This window comes from Netta rufina, assembly GCF_964035555.1.
Source record: "Netta rufina genome assembly, chromosome: 3".
NCBI classification, from domain to species: domain Eukaryota; kingdom Metazoa; phylum Chordata; class Aves; order Anseriformes; family Anatidae; genus Netta; species Netta rufina.
Window position 1 is genome coordinate 18,359,001 of NC_140125.1, and position 22,004 is coordinate 18,381,004.

Sequence of the window (22,004 nt, forward strand, 5' to 3'; positions counted from 1 at the left end):
ATTTAACCTGATTGTAAGCTTGGTTGGTGGTAAGGTGCCTAAACTTGGACAGGCATTCTTTGTTATTTGTTTTAAGCTCACAGAACACGTTAATAGGTACCTGCTTTTTCTTCTCCTTCTGTAAGAGTTTAATTGAGCTGTATGTGACTGATTCTTCTGGCTGCACTTAGCTGCCAAGTGATAGTCATTCTTTTTGCAGAGCTTTATAGACACCTATGAGTGGATTTTCAAAAGCAATTCACATTTGCATCCTTCTGTTCCCACTGACATTTATAGGAGTTTTATTGCTGACTTACCATACTGACCTCTTATCCTGAGGTATGCTTTGCAAAAAACTCTCTTAGGCCAATACATTAAAAGAAGTCAAAGCTTTGTATGGTGACTGAAGCCTCTGTCAGAAGATGAGAAGAAATATCCAGAGTTTTGAAGTGAAAGCGACCAAATCAGTAAGGGAATAGACCACAGGGGCTGAAGCTGAAAAAATGTCATGAAAAAATTTGTTATAGCACTAAACTGGAAAGCTAAGCATAAACTTTTTTTTTTTTTTTTTTTTTTTTTAACCTCATATGTACTTCACACCATTTCACTGTCCCACTAGTCCTGTGGGCTGTGCATTCACTGGTGGGAGCATGGTAGACAGTTTCTGGATAGCTGGCATCCCTAAATATGTCATATTATAGGCTCAGGCTTTCTGAGGTGCCATAACAGCTATAGATGGCTCAGCAACACTAAAAATGCAGACAATTTAGCTACAATAGCAATTGTTTCAACTGCTTTTCTCTTTCCTTTCCCAGCAGGTGGCTGAATTTAGAAGTATTTGGCTTGTGGTTTGAGTTGTGCTTCAAAATTACTCATGAATGTGTCATAAAAGCTTATCTTCCCTTTCTACAGAAAAAAAATCCTGCACACGGGTGGAAAGTGACAGAGACATCTTTCATTTATCAAGCTGGACAGGGGTTACAAACCAATCTGCAGTATTGATGGCCAGGCACCCTGCCTTAAACGCAGGTATGTTTGTATTAAAAAGGGGAACTATTCCACACCTCATTTTTTTTTGTTCTTGGTTGTTATTGGTGCATATCAACTTTAACACGACAGTTTCTTGTTATCAGACATGTGCAATTATGCTCCTGCTGCAGCAGCAGAGATAAGTTCTGTGGGACCAGCTCCAATGTGCTGTGCCAGGTCCAGCAGCAGTGAGTGCAGTAAGAAACTTGTCTTGGCTGTTGTGCCCATCCAGCCATGGAGACAGCAGCTGCTGGGGTGGAGCCACACTTCCCCTGTTATGCCAGCTAACAGTTTTCCTTCAACATTTGGACTTTCTGGACATGTTTCTGCAAAATGTGGAACATGCATAGCTTGATTGGATTCTTATGGTATTTTAACACCTCCTGGCTTGAGCAGTTTCTACTACTATGTTCCACCCATGAACCTTGTGGCCAGGGCAATGCCAGGGTCCTATAGCTGTCACCTGCATTAGCAGTGTCATTTTTCCATGCAGGCTCCTGATGCTGCAAGGGAACCCACTGGCAGCTGCATCAGGCCCAGCAACGGGCAGTGCAAGTAGCCTCGCACCTTGACAGAGCCCGTCATCCCCCCATGGCAACAGAAGATAATTTCACAGCAGGTAAAGGGCTACAGCAGATACAAGACTCCTTCACCTTTGGCACTACAGCCAGGGCTTGTTGCAATCCTGTTCCTGCAGCCTTTGCCCAGAGGATGTTTGCTCAAAGCAGAGATGTGTGAGCCCAGGAATGCTGCTTGGTTCAGGGAGGCAGAGCATGTACAAAAGCTGCATTCAAAGCACTGATCATGCAGCCCTAGAGGTGCTGGCTCTGCTGGCAAGAGTAATTCTGTGAGACACTGCATTTTCTCTCATTCTTTAGGAGTGATATCTTGGCCTTGGAGGCTGGGTAATGGGAAGGATACAGGCCAGGATGAAGGGCAGGGAAACATGCTGTACATTACTTTGAATTTTCAGGAATAACTTAGACCAAATTTTTTTCTGAGCCAGGCCGTGTTTCTGTTGGGGTGAGGGAGGGTGCCTCTGCAGTAAGGAAAGCAGGGAATAAACTCCTGTAACAGTGAAACAGAACAAAGGAGAATGTTTGGATGGACAATTTGCATCCTGCAGATACAGTAACCAAATAATCCCAATGAATATTGAGAATACCTCGTGCAGAGTCCAAACTTTATCTTAGGTATAGCATCTGGTGATTGTTTCCTAGTAATTTCTTTGTTGTGGATAGAAATAAAAACAACCAACAAAGTTGATTGGGATTTAATGAAAACAAAACACTTTTGAACCAGTTTTGGAAGCTGTCTACTTATTAGATTATTATTACTATTATTATTACTACTACTTCTACTTGAAGGTATTCAAAAGATATAGATGTGGTGCTTAGGGACATGGTTTAGTGTTAGACTTGGCAGTGCTAGGTTAGTGGTTGGACTTGATCTTGGAGATCTTTTCCAACTTAAATGATTCTGTGATACTATGATTATTATTAGATGCCAATTAGAATTTTCAAATTCTAGAGACGTATGCAAGTTGTCTACCCTTTGAAAGGACATGAAGAAATTCCATAGTCTTGGATAGGCAACTAGTAAAATGCATGTAATTTTGCAGAGCATTCAGATGTCAAAATGCTGAAATGTAAGTGCCTTACTAGACAGTATGGCATAAAGATACTAAGCTTTTGAGGTCAGGACTGTAGGTTAATACTGATGTGTTAATCCGATACACAAAGTGGATATCTTTTTTTTTTCTACTCTTTTTTTTTTTTTTTTTTTTTTTTTTTTTTTTGTGTCATTTGTACTGTCTTTATTTTAAAGCTAAGTACCATGCCCCAGTTGCTGTCTACTGTGGGAGCATCACAAAAGCTAAACCCAGATGCAGCAGATGCAGAGCTCTGCGAGGTGGAAGCATTGATTCAAACTTGCAGCTTTGTGGCAGCAGATGGACTACTGAAGAAGAAGGTGAGGATGGAAGGGGGTTGAATGCATGATGGCCTCAGTGCAAGAGAAATCCTGATTTCAGGGACAAAAGGTCCTTGAAGGTCAGTCCTTGTGTTGGCTCTGTGTCAGAGTAGGTGGCAGACAGAGAGATGCAGATGATCCTGTGCTCCTCCAGTGGTGTGCTTGGCATCACGTTTCTTTATCATTAGTACATTATGCTTTATACTTAATCCATGGTAGCCAAATTGCCAGCCATGATAGAGACTGTGGCCTGACTGAATGGTCATTGTAATGTGATATGAGTTCTGTATCTATCCTTGCTATCAGCATGTGGTCTCACTACAGGTAAGTTCCAAGTTCTTTCTCTGCTTGCCCATCGGATCTGATGTTGAGGACAGGGTGGTGCTGCAGAAACACTGATAAGGTTTGCTTGCTTGCTAAGATGTCCTTCTGCTTTGCAGAAATATTGGTAGTACCATTAAGGTCTTTACTAGTAGTGCTGACTGAAGCCAAGGTCTGAAATAGAAATCTTTTTTCCCCTCTTATTAGCAGGGCCTTTGACCTCTCTCTCCTGGCTTGCTAGCTCAATGCTGTTCATAATAATTAAACTGATGCTAGTTTTATGAAAAATAATAACAAACTGATCTTCTGAATTATTAAAACAACAACAGCAAACCTTGAATGCCTGACTCCTTAGGTGGGTTGATTGTAAAACAGTGAGATTAAGTAACTCACTTCCTTTTTTGTCTGATTTTCAGCTTCTCTTCAGTCTATGCTAACAACCCAGATGAAGAAGCAGCAGCCTAGTTTAGAGGATGGAGGTGGGGAGTCTCCAGAACCAGGGGCCATCTCTTCCCTGGAGGACAGAGACAGCAAGGCTACTGTGCATGACCTCAGTGCTGGGGCTGGAGGTGTTCTCTCCCATTTTCCTCACCCAGCCTTGATGCAGGACCCCCAAGAGAGGGAGGTGAGCAGTGCTGCCCTGGAAACCGCTCAGATCAAGGACAAGCTGAAGAAGAGAAGGATGTCTGAGGGCTTATTAGCACCACAGAGAGGTAAGACTGGAGCCTGAACACTCCTGTGCAGGAGGCAGGGTCTGTCCCAGGCTAGAGAGCTAGCACACATTCCCAGTGAACAGATCTCTACTGAATATGCCCCCCTGCAATAACCTTCCCTGCTCTGTCCCCTGTGTAGCCCTCCTGCTGCTTATAGGGGTGTACTGCTGTGGCACAGGGAGAGGAGTGGCTGTGTGTATGTGCAGGTGACTTATTCCAAGTTGGCACAGGTCTGTGGGCTCCCTGCTGTCTTGATGGGAGCCCAGAGGAGCAGGGTGTTCCTCGGGTGGCTCTGTGGAAATGCATAGATGTTGTCCACTGGCCTGCTTCAAGTGGCTGCCAGCGTGAACACTGTGCAGCTACTTACAAATTTCCAGTAAACCTTTCAAATGTAATACCCAGTTTCGGGTGCTTTGTGTTTGAAGACCTGCTTCTCTTACACTTTGCGCCCACTTTGTAGGCCTGACTGACAGCAGTGACTCCAAGGAGATTACTCTGAAGCCAGCAGTTTCCAGGTCAGCTTCCCAGAGGCTCCTGGCAACCTCCAGGCCCGTGCCTCCCATCCAGAACAGACTTCCTTCCCCGGAGCCCAGCTGGACAAGCAACAGGGAGCAGGAGGAGAACGGCACAGGCTGTGGCAGCAGTGAAGGGAACCACAAGGAATTGATGTCAGAGGTAAAAGGGTGTAAAGTAAAGAAAACAAACTAAATCATACATGGTGAATTTTCAGTTTATTCTTGTAGGCAGACCTCTGAGATCTTTCCCCCATGGCGTGAGCCCAGGGTAGCAGCTGAGCCAAGGAAGAACTCAGCTGGATGTTGCATTTTCAGCTGTCTTTGCAGTGTGTGTACAGCAGGCTTTATGTCTCCAGTGTATATGAATAAGAGAATAAGAATACTTCTTCAAATAGTTTCTGTACTCTCTAAGATCTCCTGTTGTGTTTTATGACAAAGAAAAACACCAGCAACCACACAGAGCAACCAAATGTGTTTAATCTGGCCAAGCATATCCTTCTACAGTTAGTAAAATACAAATATCTGTGAACCATCTGTGCTGTGTACACGGGTGTTATTGTGGACATGACAGTGTATTGGTGTCTTTTTATACCAGCTCTGTCTGGTCTAGAATGAAAAAAATGTTTGCTGGAGTGGGCAGTTGTCGTGGTTTAACCCGGCTGGCAGCTAAACACCACGCAGCCGTTCGCTCACCCTCCCCCCTCCCTCTCTGGGACGGGGGAGAGAAATGGAAAGTGAAGCCCGTGAGTTGAGATAAAGACAGTTTAATAAGACAGGAAAATAATAATAACAATAATAATAATAATACAATGATGATAATAGTACTACTAATAATAATATGTACAAACAAGTGATGCACAATGCAATTGCTCACCACCCGCTGACCGATGCCCAGCTTAACCCCGAGCAGTCCGGCCCCCTCCCCCGGCTAGCCACCCCTATATATTGTTTAGCATGACGTCAGATGCTATGGAATACCCCTTTGGCTAGTTTGGGTCACCTGTCCTGGGTCTGTCCCCTCCCAGCTCTTACTGCACCCCCAGCCTGCCTGTTGGCAGGACAGAGCAAAAGTCTGAGGTGTCCTTGGCTTGGTATAAGCACTGCTCTGCAACAACTAAAACATCGGGGTGTTATCAGCACTCTTCTCATCCTAAGCCAAAACACAGCATTCCACCAGCTACTAGGAAGAAAATTAATTCTGTTCTAACTGAAACCAGGACAGCAGTCCTGCAAACTGAACTTTGAGGTCCAGGTACAGCCATGTCCTTCTGCACGGTTATTTCTAACAATATTTCTGGAGTTCAGGGGCCCCTGTGCAGCTTCATTGTCTTCCATGGGACTGCCCAAGGTTAGGTGGTAGGAACTGGCAATTCAGGTCAGGGGGAACGGAATCCAGAGCCCATCCACATGATTAGTTTTGCAGGAGGGACATGAGTTGCAGTTGTTTTGATTTTTCCATGATGTGCAGGGTAATGCAGCTCTTGTAAACACGAAAACCAACAAAAAGCTAGTGCATTTTATTTCATCCCTGCAGTGCCATATGTATCCCTGACATTAACTCGGTTGGTTTCACTGGAGTTCAAACAGGTCCTGATTTGACTCTTTGGCTAGGAAAAGAATGATGGGATACTATGGAAAGGTGTGTGTCTTCTCTGCTCCCTCAGCTGCCTTTCCTAGCCATGGTGTGGAGAACCTAAAGGGTGGCATTGCCAAGTGAAGTGATTTAGCAGGCAGAGACCTTACAGAGAACAGTGGGGTAGAGAACTCTGCTGAACCTAATAAATGCCAGTAAGCCTGCAATGATGAATTGTGTGGAAGCTGGAGGACACTAAAGATCTGGAAAGCACAACAGCATCTGGGCCAAAAGACCGATGGGGAACTGTTTAAAGGGCAGCAGTAGAAAAAATTACAGGCTTGAGAAAACCAGATTTTGACAGGGTGCAAAATGACTTTGTGAGGACTTGGCTGGGATTCAGCAATGGCTGGTAGGAGACTTCAGACAGCAATGGGATAGTGACCTAAACCCATTCCAATCCCATAGGAAAAGCTAGCAGAGGCAGCAGCATCCCAGAACATCCCATCTGCCAAGCAGATGGATGCCAGGTGGTGTAGTATGGCTGCTGCCACAGAGGTGAGCAAGGGAAGAGAGCTGTCAAGAGTGTGAGACATGGATCCTCCCTCACCACTTCACGTTCCATTGCCCATTCCAGGCCAAATGACTCCATCAGCTTGAGTCATTTTCCCACCAAGTGGTAGGCAAGAGTACAGCTAAACTGCTTGTGACATGAAGCAGGAAAGCTGTGTGCTCAGGCTGAGCACTGTATTTTCCCATTTCCAGGCTTCCCTGCAGCCCCTGTATTGCAGTGATGAGGATGGGAAGAAGTCACTGGGGGTGGCTTTGATTCCCCCTATCCCGAGGTCAGCAAGACCATCTGATGGGGATCCTGGCGGTGCTGCAGTGCCTCTCCCAAGCTCTCAGCACCTGGTTTCCCAAGAGTCCCTGGAGACGAGGTAAGCTGAGGTGTCTGCCTCTTTGTACGCTGTTCAACTCACGTCTCATCTCATGAGATTATTTTCCACAGCCAGCTTCTACAATATGTTTATGCAAACTTATGTGCATTCACCAGGTTGTGTACCTATGGTGATCCAACATGATGTCAAAAACAATGTCATACTCTTAAATTAAGAGTGGGGAGGAGAGGAGGAGGCAGGACTTCAGAGGACCCTGAGCAGATGTTCTGCTGAACTCTGATACTAATTCACTCCGTATTTCTTGTGGTGCCATTTAGGAACTGTATTGTATAGAGCTGAATTCAGTGTCTGGTGTTGTGCATGAACTTTGACTGCAAATATCTGTACCTGCAAGAATATTTTAAGGTGGATATTATATAGCTGCCTACCAAATTCATATGGCACTTTTGTAAATGTTGGTTGTATTTTCTGTGTCTGGATCTTCACTGTGGAATGAGAGCTCAAATAAATCTCTTTTTATAGATGTATAATCCTATAGATCTGTAATATTTCCATACAACTTTAAGATCAAAGGAGCAAGGTGCTAGATAGCAGTTACAGGTCTGTAACTGGAGGAACGATACTTGCTTGGGTATGTGTGGGGAAATCTAACTATCAAAGTTATCCTAGCTGTAACAGTAAATAAGGAGTCACAGAAACACAGTTCCACTTAGAAAATTGGCTTTTAAAATGCAATCTGCTTATACTTACATACCAGTTGGAAAAAAAGTTTTCCCTCATGAGAGAGCAGGAAGGTGCAATACTACTCTGAGGATAAAGCAGTGGTATTGACATCTGTTACAAGATGCTGTCATCAGTTTAAGTCAGAACCAGGCAAAGTTAGGCTTCTGCAAACTGACTTAACATCTCTTGCTGAATCGGAAAGGATGTCTGTAAAAGTAAGAGCCACTTAGCTCCAAAAGGGAGACAGCAGAATTGGATAGTGAAGGCCCAAATTGAAGAATCTGACTCTTGCGCTTCAGCTGGAGTTAGAAGTTTCAGCTAGAGCTGTGTGACTTTGCAAACTGAAAGTTTAATGGCGGTTCATGAGCTTTGCCTATTGCTGGTTTTATGGGATGTATTTCCTTCTTCATCAGGGTGACTTTGCTAAGAAACTTTTCCTCCTTTAAAGCTACACCCTTCCTTTTTCTATCTCCTCATATATTCTTTTCTCCTTGATTTTCTTAAGGCCAAGATCAGGCAGCAAAACAGAAGAGAAGACCCTTAAATCTCTGGGTAAGTACAGGGCATGGCTGTCCTAAAATGAACATTGGAGTCCTGACCCATGGTTGGCATCGTGAAAGCCATGTTGAAAACTATTCTGTAACTTTTTGCTATTCCTTGATGTGCTCAGATGGCTAGTCCAGAGCCCTGTAATGGGAGATGTGTTCTGATGTTCCAATGGAAATAACTCCAGCACAGGGTTTGAGTGGCAGTAGCTGGAGGAGTACCTTGGGGTCCTGGAAATACACAACAGGAGAATAAAAGGTTTGCCCATCTCTTCCCCCTCATGTTCTTTTTCACACTTTTTTTTTCTTTTTTTTTTTCTTTTTTTTTTTTCTTTAACCCACCTCTCTCCCCCCCTGCATACTCTCTAATGATACAAAGATTGCGGAAAAACAAGGCATTTCACATGAAGTGAGAAATGCTCCCACTCATTCCTCCTATACTTGGAGGAAGAAACCTTCACTCAGAACAGTTTCTGATCCTGAACCAAACCCCTTGAGATCTGAAACAGATTCATGAACACTGCTTATTTTTTTACACTGGGAGAAATAGTGATAGTGAGTCCATGTGCATTTTGCATTTACAGATTAAAATAAAGGATCCAACCTATGCAGCAATTGTCTAAACTGAGATTTCCACCTTCTTAAAGCACAAGTCTAAATCAAGTGCTGAGTAATGAACTGAGGCTTCAATTTTTCAACTAATTTGGCTTAAACCACACATGCTAGGTTTGTTATTACAGATATGTTCCCCTACTCTATCGGCAAATGTCAGTTCTGCAGATTCAGGCTGGGGTAGGAGTTTCCTGTATTTTTTTTTTTCTTCCTCCTTGCATTATGACTAGCAATAAAAAAAATCTGCAATACAAAATAGGGTGTGAGTTGCATCTGTGTTAGCCAATACTTTTAAGTTGAAAACCTCGGTGACACCATTGCTATTTCTTTGCCATCTGTGAGTTTGTAGTGATGGGGGAGAGGAGAGTTTAACAAATAATTTTGCTGATGCAGAAAAAGGGATAAGATCCACTGGTATCTCAGCTCAGTGTTAACTCTGCCAAGTAACGAGCATATGCTGTAGCAATGATTACTTTATTGCTGATATGCAGCAGGGTGCTGAATGTAACTAGGGAGAAGTATTGCTGAGTAAGTAAGGTGACATTTTTGCTGGATACATTCTGGACTAGAAATGAGCTATACCATTAAACTCTCTCTCTCTCTCATCAACCTAACCATTCAATGGGGAAAAAATCCTGATTTTAAAAGTTTTTTTTTTTTTTTTTTTTAACTACCTGACTATCACATGATTTTATCATCTGTGGAGCCCTGTAAGGAACATTTAGTTTTCTGCATTTTAACAGCTCTGCTCAAGACTATTTCAGAATGAGCTGCACTGTACTATTCCCTTTAAGAAAACCAGCTCTTAGTAAGTCTGCCCAGAAAGTGAGTTGATCTACTACAATTTATAATGAAACTCCTTTGGGAGAATTAATGCAGCTTTGAGGACATGATTCTATTTTTGGTAACACTCTAGCAATCCTGAGCTTTTCTTCAAATGCCCTTTAAAATATTCCAGCAAAGAGGAGGAAACATAGCTACTTGCCTTTGTAGAGGCATCAATCAAAAAACAGGAGATATTTTAGTGAATGAGAAAAAGAGCATGCTTGCTGAATCAAAACAGCAACAGATAAGAAACTTTTTGGCAAGGGCAATCTTAATTTCTCTTCTCAGTCCAACACAGCTACTGATGCAGCTGAAGTGCCTCTATACTAATGCACACAGCATGGGAAACAAGCAGGAGGAGCTGGAAACCACAGTGCTGTTAGAAAACTATGACCTGATTGCTATCACAGAAACGTAATGGGACGAGTCCCACAACTGGAACACTGGAATTGAGGGCTACAAGCTTTGCAAAAGAAATAGGCAGGGAAGGAGGGGTGGTAGTATAGCCCTCTATTTTAGGAAAAGGATAGATTGTGAAGAGCTGCCTCTGAGAAACAGACAGGTTGAGAGCTTGTGGGTAAAAGCTGAGGACCAGTCTAATAAAGGACACCTTGTGGCTGGCGTCTACTACAGGCTGCCTGATCAAGGGGAGCGTGTTGCTGAGGCCTTTCTGTCTCAGCTACAAGAAGCATTGTGCTTGCAAGCTCTCATCCTGACTGGGATATCATCCACCTGGATGTTTGCTGGGAAAGCAACACAGCAGGCTGTAAGCAATCCAGGGGACTCCTGGAGTGCCTCAACAAGAACTTCCTTGTCCAGGTATTAGACAAACCAACCAGAGGAAAAGTGTTACTGGACCTGGAGCTCAACGGTATGAACTCATTAAAGGGGTTAAGACTGGAGGCAGTCTGGGCTGCAGAGACCACTAGTGCCCTTTTTGAGTTTATGATCTCAAGGAATATGGGTCTGGCTGGCAAAGAGCAAAGTCAGGACCCTGAACTTTAGAAGAGTGAAATTCCAGCTATTTAAAGATCTAGTGGATGAGATCCCCTGGGACACCATCCTTAGGAACAGAGGAACTGATCAGAGCCAGCAACTCTTTGAGGATGTTTTTCTTAGAGTGCAAGAGCTCTCCATCCTCGTGTGTAAGAAATCAAACAGGGAAGGCAGGAAACTGGCATGGTTGAGCAAGGACCTGCTGGTCAAACTGAGATGTAAGAAGGAAACACACAGGCAGTGGAAGCAGGGGAAAATGGCCTGGGAAGAGTACAGTGATGCTGTCCAGATGTGTCGGGATGAGATCAGGAAAGCCAAGGCACAAATGGAACTGAGCTTAGCAAGGGATGCAAAAAATAACAGGAAGGGATTCTGTAGGTACATTGGCCAGAAAAGAAAGGTCAAGGAGAGTGTACCCCCTCTGATGGATGAGAAGGGAGAACTGGTAACAACAGTCATGGAGAAGGCTGCACTGTACTCTAGTTTTCTTTCTCAGACTTCACTGCCAGTCAGACTTGCCATGTCTCTTGAGTCCCTGAACCTCTAAGCTGTGGCCAGGAAAGTAAAGTCCTTCCCACTGTAAGCAAAGAACAGGTCTGAGACCACCTGGTGACACTGAACAGGTACAAGTCTATGGGGCCTGATGATATGCATCTGTGGATCCTGAGGGAGCCAGCTAATCAACCTGCAAATCCACCCTCCATCATATTTGAAATATCCTGACAGTCAGATGAAGTCCCTGGTGACTGGAAAAAGGGAAATAGCACTCCAATTTTTAAGAAGGGTAGAAGGGAAGACTCGGTGAACTACAGACTGGTGAGACTCACCTCTGTGCCTGGAAAGATCGTGGAGCAGATCTGGTAATCCTGGACATGAGTACAGGCTGGGAGAAGAACTCATTGAGAGCAGCCCTGCAGAGAAGGACTTGGGGGTTCTGGTGGACAAGAAGCTTGACATGAGCCGACAGTGTGCACTTGCAGCACCGAAAGCCAACTGCATCCTGGGCTGCATCAACAGAGACATGACCAGCAGGTCAAGGGAGGGGATTGTCCCCCTCTGCTCTGCCCTCATGAGGCCCCACCTGGAGTATTGCATTCAGGTCTGGGGTTGCCAGTACAAGAAAAATGAGGACTCATTAGGGTCATTCAATACTTAAAGAGGGCTTACAAAAAAGATCGTGACATAAATTTTGCTAGGTCAGATAATGATAGGATAAGAGAGAATGGTTTCAAACTAAATAAGGGAAGATTTAGATTAGATATTAGGAGGAAATTCTTCATTCAGAGGGTGGTGAGGCACTGGAACCGGCTGTCCATAGAAGTTGTGGCTTTCCCATTCCTGCAGGTGGTCAAGACCAGGTTGGATGGAGCCCTAGGCAACCTGATCTAGTGGGTGGCATCCCTGCCCATGGTAGGAGAGTTGGAACTGGATGCTCTTTAGGGTGCCTTCCAACCCAAGCCATTCAATGATTTTATGATTCTACTTAGCAGGAGCTGGGGACTGAGACCTTTATCATTCAGTAGACCTGAGTTTGATGGCAAACCAAGAAATGTCATTTCTACTGCCAGAGCAATATGGTATTACTCCATCTGTCTAGAACAACCATGTGCTATTTGCCATTCTCATACACAATGTATTCATATCTCATCAGAACTCCGGACACTGGAACCCATCTTGCCTATTCCCCAGCATCACGTTGCCTGTAGTGTGAAGTCTGCTGGACATTTGTATGAACCTGTAGCCACATTAACAGGTCTGCCTCTCAGCCAGGCCAAGGAGATGGACCATCTCATGAGCCCTCGTCTTCTGAGGGATGATGACTGGAAAGACAGCAATGGAAGGGTAAGAGCAGCCTTCTTTTTCAGTGACTGGTCAGTGATTGCTTCAGTGACAAAATGTCACTGAAAATCATAATATTTCTCTGTTGTGGAAGGGGGAATCCATTTTCACTGTTGCAGCAGACATGGGGAGATGATGCTATATCTAAGTCAGAAGCATTCTTTATTTATGAAGGACAATTTAGGCCAGATCTGAATGGCAAAGTAAGTCATTAGTCAGTGAACATGTGCAAAGTGTATGCTTGGAAGCAGAAATTATAATGTTGGGTGTAAGCAAGGCTGCAAAACAAAATGTGAGAGTAGCTTGTCCTTGGAATCATTGTTGTATCTCACAGCTGTCCTATTCTCCATTTTTTTTTTTACTATGTTAAGATCAGTGTTTCTTAAACTTTTTTGCTCATGACTCCTCTTTTGGACTCATCCATTCTCAGGGAGCAACTGAATTCTTCAGAAACAGAGAAGGGAGAAACAGCTACAATTACTGGCTGTAAGCGTGAAGAAGCGACAAATTACCTCTTATTGCTGCTAATTGCAGATGGCTTTTACTCCCTTGCCATGGCCTGTAGGAATTGAACTGTCTGTTCTCTCCGAGCACTGATATGGCCCTCTTGCTTTGAGCAGGTCTTCATGACATAGCTTGAGAAACAGTATTTTGGCCCAATAGAAGGATATGGAAATGAAGCATTATACACCATTGAGTATAATTGTATGCTGAGATGAGGAAAATGAGGAATCGTTTTGAAGCTATTGGGATGTTTGTGGAACTCCATTAAAGACCGTGACACTCCACCACTGTATTCCCGATGAGATATCATGTATGTCTGTCTCTTTATGTCCCTTGATGTATTTCTATTTCAACCAGATCCATGTTACCATATCCAAGTCAGCCCAGGAGAAAATGCGCCAGAAGCGAATGAGAGAGATGGAGCTTTTGCGAAGAGAGAGGGAGAAAGAGAGAGAGAAGTTGCAGCTCTCCACATGTAGCAGTGACCCTGGGTTTACGTCCGAAGAAGGTAAGTGGTTGGTATAATTGTGAGCCTGTTTTCACTTGTCTGTGTTTACATTGTTTTGTAAATGTATATGGAATCAAACTGGAAGGCTGTTACACTTGTATCCGAGTGGAATTTAGAATACCATTTATTTCTGTTTTCCAAAGAAAATTACAAAGGCATGGAGTTTCTTGCTTGCAGCCCCTAGTGAGTCAGTCTCAGAACACAAATAACACCCCTCCCCCTGCCTTCTCTTACCACGTTTTGCAGACTGGGTAATTCTTGCAAATAACATTTGGGATTTGGCCTCTCTCTAATTGAGAGTAGGTTATAGGAAAGGTGAATTGGTAAGTGGAAAAGAATGCTTCTTAACTAAGCTGCAACCTGGAAGAACAGAAATTAAACTATTTCCAATTAAAAGATAAAAGAAGATCTTTTGCACTTGGTGGAAATGATTATCCTGCCCCCACCATTCCCTGCTGAGGAGCTTGCATTGCTGAGCCATGCCAGAGCCCTTAGCAAGCACTCACATTTTACCCACATGACTTCACAGCTTTACTGACTTAATTGCAGCTGACAGGCTCTGATTGTCCTGCAGCGTGCACTACCACAAGTGCTGCAGCAGCAAACTGAAGAAGTCAGCGCTCAGCCCCAGGGCATCAGACAAGGTTATCTGCTCTTTTTCTTGTTATTATTTTGAGAAATGGTGGTATGGAGTGCTGAGGTGGGTGCTCCAGAAATGTAGCTTCCCTATCCAGCCTCTGAAACAGGATAACAAAGGAAAGACAGTGCTGAGTTTTCCTCATTTCTTGGGGGAAAGCATCACTATATTCTTTGTTTAGTCCCGGGTAAGTATGTAAATGTTATGCTTGTAGTTGTTTAAAAGAACAGATAATGTTACCCAACTCCAGCAAAATTTCTAGATTTTTTTAAGCCTGTAATCACCCTGTCCAGCATTCTACTTACAAGGTGCTTTTCTGTCTCTGCAGGCTTTGGCCTACAACACATCAATGGGACAGTTCCCATTTTCTCTAGCACCAGCAATGCCTGCAGATCGAGCATTGGAACCACCCTGAGGAAGCGGGTCAACAGGCCCTCCTTGCCCAGCATCCCCGTTATCAGCCAGGACAGTGGCTTCCTGCGCCATTCCTCAGGTGAGCCGGCTCTTCCCTCCCACAAAGAACACAAACTGCTCCTTCCCCAAACACGTATGGGAGCTCAGGTCCAGATCCTGTCCTGTCCGGGACTGAGAGCAAGCCCACTTTGGAGCTACTCTGGCTTGATGATACTGGAGCAGTTGGTCCTTACAGATCCACTGGAAAGTTTAACTGAATAAAGGAGTGGTAAAGCCTTAAGCTCGTACTAATAGTCCAAAATATAACACTGGTTCTGGGTCAGGACAGTATTTTAAATCGGGAGGTAGCTGTAACTGCAGGGCTGAGCTCTGATGCAGTCTGGCAGGGTGTGCTCACTGGGCAGCACTGTGATCAAGTAGCCACTCACTCTTGTGGCCCTCTGTCTGTGCTTCTGCCAGGATCTCCAGCTAGCTTTTCTGCTATTGCAGCAAGAGTTGCCACTGCATGGAAATTAGCACATTGGTGCAATTGTGCTATTTCACCTAAAAATGCTTAAAATGCAATAAATATACAACAGATGGTGAATACATGGAGATTGTCCCTTCCACTTTGTGGGTAGCCTACGTAGTATTATGATTGTGAGTTAAGAAAAAGGGAGCTAGGAATGAAATTTCAAATGGCATCTTCTAGTGCTGCTACTCATTAATTTTCAGAATTGATCAGAATGAGCCTGACATGACTGTCCATTCATATTGAATGTATATATGCATATTTATGTATTCATATAGTAACATTGCTAATATCAGTAAGATCCAAATTTAGGCCCATTTGAGCATTTTTGTAAAAAGTGCTGCTGATTTTACAGTTCTTCCATCCTCCATATTTTGTAGAACATACAAGGTAATTTAAAAACTTTATAAAGTCTATATCAGTTCATCTAGACTCTGTGCAATATTTATACTCAATACTTCCAGACAATTCAGGTGTTTTCATCTAGACTTTACGAAATAAGCTTTTGAGTGAAAGATAGGAAAATTATGAAATAGTTTTCATAGCAAATGCATTTGTCATTAAGATTTTCTTATACCTTGTATATTTATCATCAAGAGAGTGTGTTTGCTAACAATTTGCATCTATATTTACATATATTTATTCTCAATTCACATTTGGAAGGCTTTTTGTCATGAGTATCTTGACTGGAAATTGCATTTTTTCCATAAGAGAAAGCTTAGGCATTGCACAGTTTGCAAACAAGTATGTTTGATGACAAATAAATTTCACCTCAGCATCTTTGAAATACAGCCAGTGGGTACCGCTGAAATAGAAAATATTCATAACAAACCCCATAAACTGCTACATTCCCGAAAGTATGTTAAACTGTATATACGCTCAGCTGTCAGCTGTCTAGAATACTTGAAATAAATGGAACCTGAGGCACTGCCAGATTTAGAGAGTAAGGTACTGAGAGATACCACAGGTCCCTGGTTGTTGCTCCTTAGGGATTTGCCTGAGCAAAATCCTACAGGAACTTACCCTTAGAGTGGCAAGTCCTGCTGGGTGATGCTGGCTCCCAGAGAGAGTGAGACCCACAGCATTATAATCTGTGAGCTGGCTGTGGTAGCTGTAAGGATTTGGGAGCTGGCTGCTTGTGTGTAAATTTCAGGTTGACAGAAGGAGCTAGAGTCCAGCGTGGTGGAAGCAATGAGCCAGACAGCAGAGAAGTCTCTGAAGGCAACGCCAGCTTGCCCTCCTATATTATCTTAGCTGGGAGCTTGGTTTGCAGTCTGCACTGTGGTGCCGTGCCTTGCCCAAGAGTATGTACCAAGAGTATGTGTCTGACCCTCTCCCTACAGCAAACTCACTGCCAGCCATTGCTCTGGGCTCCCTGGAGTGGGGAGAGGAATCTGAGTGTGGAGACGCCTGGGAAAGCAGACCCTTTTCTCACCCGGAGCAGGGGCTGCTCGATGCGCTCGCATGGCTCAGCAGCAATGACTGGTAAGAAACCTCTCTCTTCACTCCCTTTCTCCCTCTCAGTTCAAAGGTAAGTTAGAAACAGTTTCTTCTAGCATCTCTGAGCCTAGGCAGCCCAGATGTCCTAAGAGAACTCATGAAACCACTACAAAGCAATGATGGTGCAGTAATACAGTGTCATCCTCTTATTTGACCTGTCCTGTAGCAGTGCCACAGCCACAACAGGTCCATGTTGTCTTCTAGCTTTGCCTTCTGCTCCATGTAGCTGCAAATGAAAGCTTAGGGGAAGAGAGGTTGCTGAACAAGATAATTTGCCTGCTGAAGGCAGAAGCAGTCTTGAGCTTAGAGATTTGGGGGCCTCAGGACACTGACTGAGGTGAGACTGCACAAGGAGTTATCTCTGGTCTTGCTGCTGGCAGTAGCAGATGGGGCCTTCCTTTGACCCAGCAGTGTCTATGGGGAGTTCCTATTTCTGCAAAACAGACTGAGAAGTGGTGCAGAGTTGCTTGGCCCCTCATTTCTCCTGAGGTGCTCATGGCAGAAGAAAAGGAAAAAGAAATCTTTAGGAATCTTGCACTTTTAGAAATAAACTTTCCCCTTTGCTGTTTAATATGGGCCAAACAAGTTTTGTTGATAATCATAATTTATCCTGAAATTAGATGAAGACAGGAGGAGCCTATGAATTTCAGGTGATATCGGGCATCTTTCTGATTTGTGGGTCCACGTACACTCACCAGGTCTCTGTTCACACCAGGATGACCATGAATAATCTTTTCAATTTTTAAAGCAACCTCCTTGCGCAGCTACTTTGCTTTGCCTCCCTCCCCCTTCTCTGCCACATCGCACAGGTGCTCTGTAAGGTGCAGAGAGAGGCTGCAGGTGTGGGGAGAGCAGGTTACACTCAGAGACTTCTGTGAGGATGGGTTTCCCATCCTGCCCTACAGCCCTCTGTGCCTCCTGGGAGAAGGCTGTAGTAGTGAACCAGTGAACACATCGTGTGCCTTCACCAGCTCAGGTCCTTCACAAAGTTATGACAGATTTTTTTAAATAAAATGTTGCTGCTTTGGGTGTTATTTTAAGCAGAGATTTTTTGGGAAATCCATCGTTTTTGCTGTTCTTGCCCAGCTGTGGAATCTTTTAGGATGTACTGCTTTTTTTAATGCCTTTTTTTTTTTTTTTTCTCCTGACTGCATTGCAGGGTACAAACTCAATTATGGAGTGGCAGTGCAGATTCTCACTCCTGAACTGCCCTCTGTGGATGGCAGGGGGAGGAATGCCCTCAGTAGCTGCCAGATGGGACTGCATTGCAGGGCCAGGGTCCAGGGAGGGTGCAAGAAACAGAAACGTGTCACAGCCTCCAGGTTTCTAGGAAGCAGTGGCACAGGGACTTTGTGTGCCAGGGCTTTCAGGGATGCTGTCTCATTTAATAGCCAGAAGTTAACCCATCCACTCTGAAACCATCTATATGCCTTTTGGATTTATGTATGCCTTTCACCACCACAGCATCCAGTGGCAGCAAGTTCCATGATTTAATTTAGTGCTGTGTGAGAAAAATCTCCCTTTGTTTGAACTGACACCCTGGCAATTTCAGGGAGTGCTGCCTTCTTCTTGGGTGGTGAGAAAAATCAATCAATTTTGGTAATTGCCTTTCAGGCAGCTGAAGGGGAAAGGACTCTTCAGCATCAGACGCCTGGTTATCTGCCACTCAGAAATCCTTCTTGGTAGACTTCATGATGTTACCTTGGCAGTTACCAAAGAGGTAGGAGCATTGTTTTTAACTGTGTCCCACATACGTTGTGCATGGGGCATAGAGTAGATATGTACTTGCTCATTTACATGTGTGCTCGGTGTCTGCCTTCATTACTATTTTTAGATGTCATTCCTCTAATAACTATGTCACCTATCTGTGTGATCTGTCTGTATATATAGCTACATCTGCTGGTATGTAGGGTATCTGTGTCTCTCATCTTTGAGCTAGGTGTCATTATAATGCAGTATACAAATGCAGAAAATGAGGATCTCATCAGGTGATTTGCCACAAACCAAATCTGTGCCCAAGTTGTAATTAAATGCTGCAGCCTTTGCCTCTCAGCTTCCTCCTACTTCCTCTTTTTCAGCATCTTAGTGATTGACTACAGGTATTTATTTTCCTGTGTTGCCTGATGATCTCTTCTTCTTCCTTTCTGTGTGCTTTTTGGTGATTTGCCCTTTCCATTGATCCATTGCCTCCATGTGCTGGTTGAATTTTCCATTGCAGCCACTGGGTGCTTGGAGCATCCCAGCTGTGTGTCTGCTGGGCTGTTGAACACAGGTTTACTGTCTCATCATCAAGTTAACAAAAAAGCCCTAACCTAAGCTCCTTGGAAACATTTGTGACAGAATTTCCAACTCAGCATTTGTTTGTGGCCTTGTGCTCTGTACTTTTGTACATGACTGCCAAATATATTACAATTTCCTTTGCTTGCACAATACAGTAAGACTTAGCTCCTTTCCATTAAAGCCCTTGTCTTCTAGCTAGTACCTAATGATGTTCAAGGCCTGAACGTCCCTTGTGTTGGACTCTTCAAAGTTGTCTGTTTACATATGCAAGACTTGGATTCTCCCAGTCTGTGATTGGAGTTAGGAAAAGACCTTTTTCAGCTTAACTCATCTGATGGTGACATTACTTTTATATTTCTGAGGAAATTCCCTCCTTTTTGCTGCATACACTCATGTGCAGAGCCATTATTCAGCTTTCATTTCACTCCAGTCTCTAGTCCCAGATTTTTGCTTTCACAAGCACTTCAAGCCCTCATATTGTTCCCTTTTATTAGCAAGCACAACCAAGTCTGGCAGAAAAAAACACTGGGCTGGCCTCCAAAGTAGCTTTTGAATGAATCACCTGACTCCTCAGATGTTCCTTTCTTCCCCTTGTAGGAGAGCTCTTTTGAAGCAGGGGTCACTCCAGAGCAGCACTGAAAGCTAGAAAAAACTAATGAAAGCAGCTGTAATTGCATGTGATCCTTCAGGATCCTTGAGTGCCTCGAGTCCAACGGCTAGGGTTCTGCGTAGACAGAGCAGACGGACTCAAGTTCCTGTTGTGAATTAGTTGACTGTAGACACGAACCTATATTCTCCATTTCCTGGGTGGGCATTTAAATGGCTGGTGTTACATATTTGGACAGGAGGAAAGTGCCACTTTTCCTCTATCTTGTCTTTATCAATTATGCTTTTGTAGTTTAAAATCAGCTCTTACATTATTTATTTATGTATTTCCTTTCAGTAAAAGGGCTTGAAATAAAAGCAGTGTACATTGTGGGCAAAGTAGCATGGCCCTGTTTCACACAGAATAAAGTGTGAAGCATAGAATAAACATATTTCTTAGGACTGCAGTCTCATTGAAATTGGATTGTCAGTGGGCCTAAACCACAGAAGATGTTGGTATTAGATGTTTTTCTGTGCTTGTGATTTTCTGCTCTTATGTTCCACCTGGACACAGGAAAAAAAAAAAAAAAAATCATAGTGTTTCCTGGAACTTCTGTCCAGAGAAATTGATTTTCTTTACAAGATTATTCTAATATTTCCCCCCATGTCTTCCCTAGGTGAACAACCTCCGTTCAAAGGTGTCTCGCTTTGCAATCAGCACTCTTGGAGAGCTTTTCAGGGTCATGAAGAAACACATGGACCAGGAGGTGGAGGAGGTCGCTCGAGCTTTGCTCCAGAAGACAGGGGACTCCAGCGAGTTCATTCAGAAAGCAGCTGATCGATCCCTTGGTATCATGGTGGCGAGCGTGACTCCTGCACGAGCAATGACTGCTCTCCTGGCTAGCGGGGTCAAGTATGTGGTTGTTGTCTTAGTGATATCCCTCACCTTAAATTGTGCGGTACAGGAAAGAGATGGCATACAGACAGAGAATGGGAAGAGGGAAAGGCTCTTTCTATTGTCTTCTGTGAAGTCAGTGATTTTAATGTCTGATCATCCTCATTCCTTTCCTCATGTCATCTGCTTCTGCCATGCTATAGCCTACTTGTTCTCACAGTCTGTCAACACTGTCTAGATGTGGTGAATGAAGGGGAAGCAAAAGTCCCTGCAGAGATTGGCAGTACAGTCTTGTGGCTTTGCGGGGAAAGGGACAATGGAAATTGCAGCAGTGAGTGCCCTTTGATATTTCACAATGCTAACCACAGAGGCGCTGGGAAAAAACATGCATCATCATTATGCCATTAACTTGAGAGACAGGGATGCTAATTGCTGGGACTAGGAGCACGCATGGGAGGATGGGCTGGGTGCGGCACAACCTGCTCAACAAGTGCAGCTCCTTCTGAGAGGAGCTTGTTTGACCATTGCGTCCTCAGAGCTACACTTTCTATTCGAACTGATGCCAAGTGTTGGCTTTGAGATGGTGAGTCACTCCACAGGCGCCTTCACAGGCAGACTCCCATGAGATATCTGAAGCAGATGCTGCCTTAAAATATTAGTGCTGTCTCTGATAGTTTTGAATAGGCACGCACTAGAAAAGACAACCTGGATAAAATGGCTACCACCCTTTCCTTGGCCTTTCAAAAAGTGAGGAAACGTACCTGTTGCCAAGCCTCAAAGAACAGACTGCATTGCTGCATATTCTTCAGATTCATGCTCCAAAGAGGTTTTCCTGTTGTTTCAAGGGTCTGCAGATTTGGAGATAAAAGGGTGGAATAAACCCCAGTCCTACTGCAGCACTGTCTGTGATGGGAGCCCTCTGATAAGTCAACATGGATTGTCTTTCATTTTCCTTTTTCTCAGGGTCAGTAATTTCAGGAAATAAATTTATTATCAGATAGTCCTGGGAGACTGAATTCCTTCCTCCTCCCCGTACATGGTTCCTCTCTTTATCTGAGGGTAGTATCGTCTCCTGTTGGTAAAAATTGCAGCAAGGACTCACGCCTGCTTTCCCCAGCAATGACAGAGACCATGCTGTGACCAATGCCTATATTTCTGTCCTTCCCTTTCCCTCTGCCAAATGTTTGCTCTCGTTTCCAGTCACCGCAACGTCCTGGTGCGGAAGTCAGCAGCTGAACACCTACTGACCGTGATGGAGCAAATTGGAGCTGAGAAGCTCCTGTCAGGCACACGTGACAGTACTGAGCTGCTGGTTCACACGCTGGTGAAGCTTGCTCAGGATTGCAATCAGGATACAAGGTGAGGATCTTAATTTTACCTCCTAAAAACTGAAAGCTGTATGATGTCTGGCCATGATAAAACAACAAAAGAGTGGAAGGTAAAATAAACATCAAGAAAGTTACTTCCTTGTGTGGATAATGGTGTTTAGGGAAACAACTGTATTGGGTAACATGAGGTTGTCCAGCAAGAAGGACCACTGCCAAATTCCTGTGACTTGAATAATTCTTTATTCAGATCAGCTGATCTCAGATTAATCAGTCAAACAACTTTGTTTGGTCCTGTGTGCTCA

At 44.0% G+C, this 22,004-nt stretch overlaps 1 protein-coding gene across 1 annotated transcript in view; it reads left to right on the top strand.

Moving 5' to 3' along the window:
* Positions 1–1,599: 1,599 nt before the first annotated feature.
* TOGARAM2 (TOG array regulator of axonemal microtubules 2) overlaps positions 1,600–22,004 on the top strand; it is a gene marked incomplete at both ends in the record, with an annotated part of 32,211 nt that continues 11,806 nt past the window's right edge. Inside the window, 13 exons of the mRNA XM_084285010.1 lie at positions 1,600–1,627; positions 2,836–2,979; positions 3,801–4,013; positions 4,474–4,688; positions 6,867–7,039; positions 8,229–8,275; positions 12,353–12,543; positions 13,402–13,552; positions 14,518–14,682; positions 16,458–16,599; positions 18,229–18,334; positions 20,157–20,392; positions 21,575–21,733. Of these exons, the coding sequence (XP_084141136.1) occupies positions 1,600–1,627; positions 2,836–2,979; positions 3,801–4,013; positions 4,474–4,688; positions 6,867–7,039; positions 8,229–8,275; positions 12,353–12,543; positions 13,402–13,552; positions 14,518–14,682; positions 16,458–16,599; positions 18,229–18,334; positions 20,157–20,392; positions 21,575–21,733 (1,970 nt within the window). The remainder of the gene's footprint in view (positions 1,628–2,835; positions 2,980–3,800; positions 4,014–4,473; positions 4,689–6,866; positions 7,040–8,228; positions 8,276–12,352; positions 12,544–13,401; positions 13,553–14,517; positions 14,683–16,457; positions 16,600–18,228; positions 18,335–20,156; positions 20,393–21,574; positions 21,734–22,004) is intronic.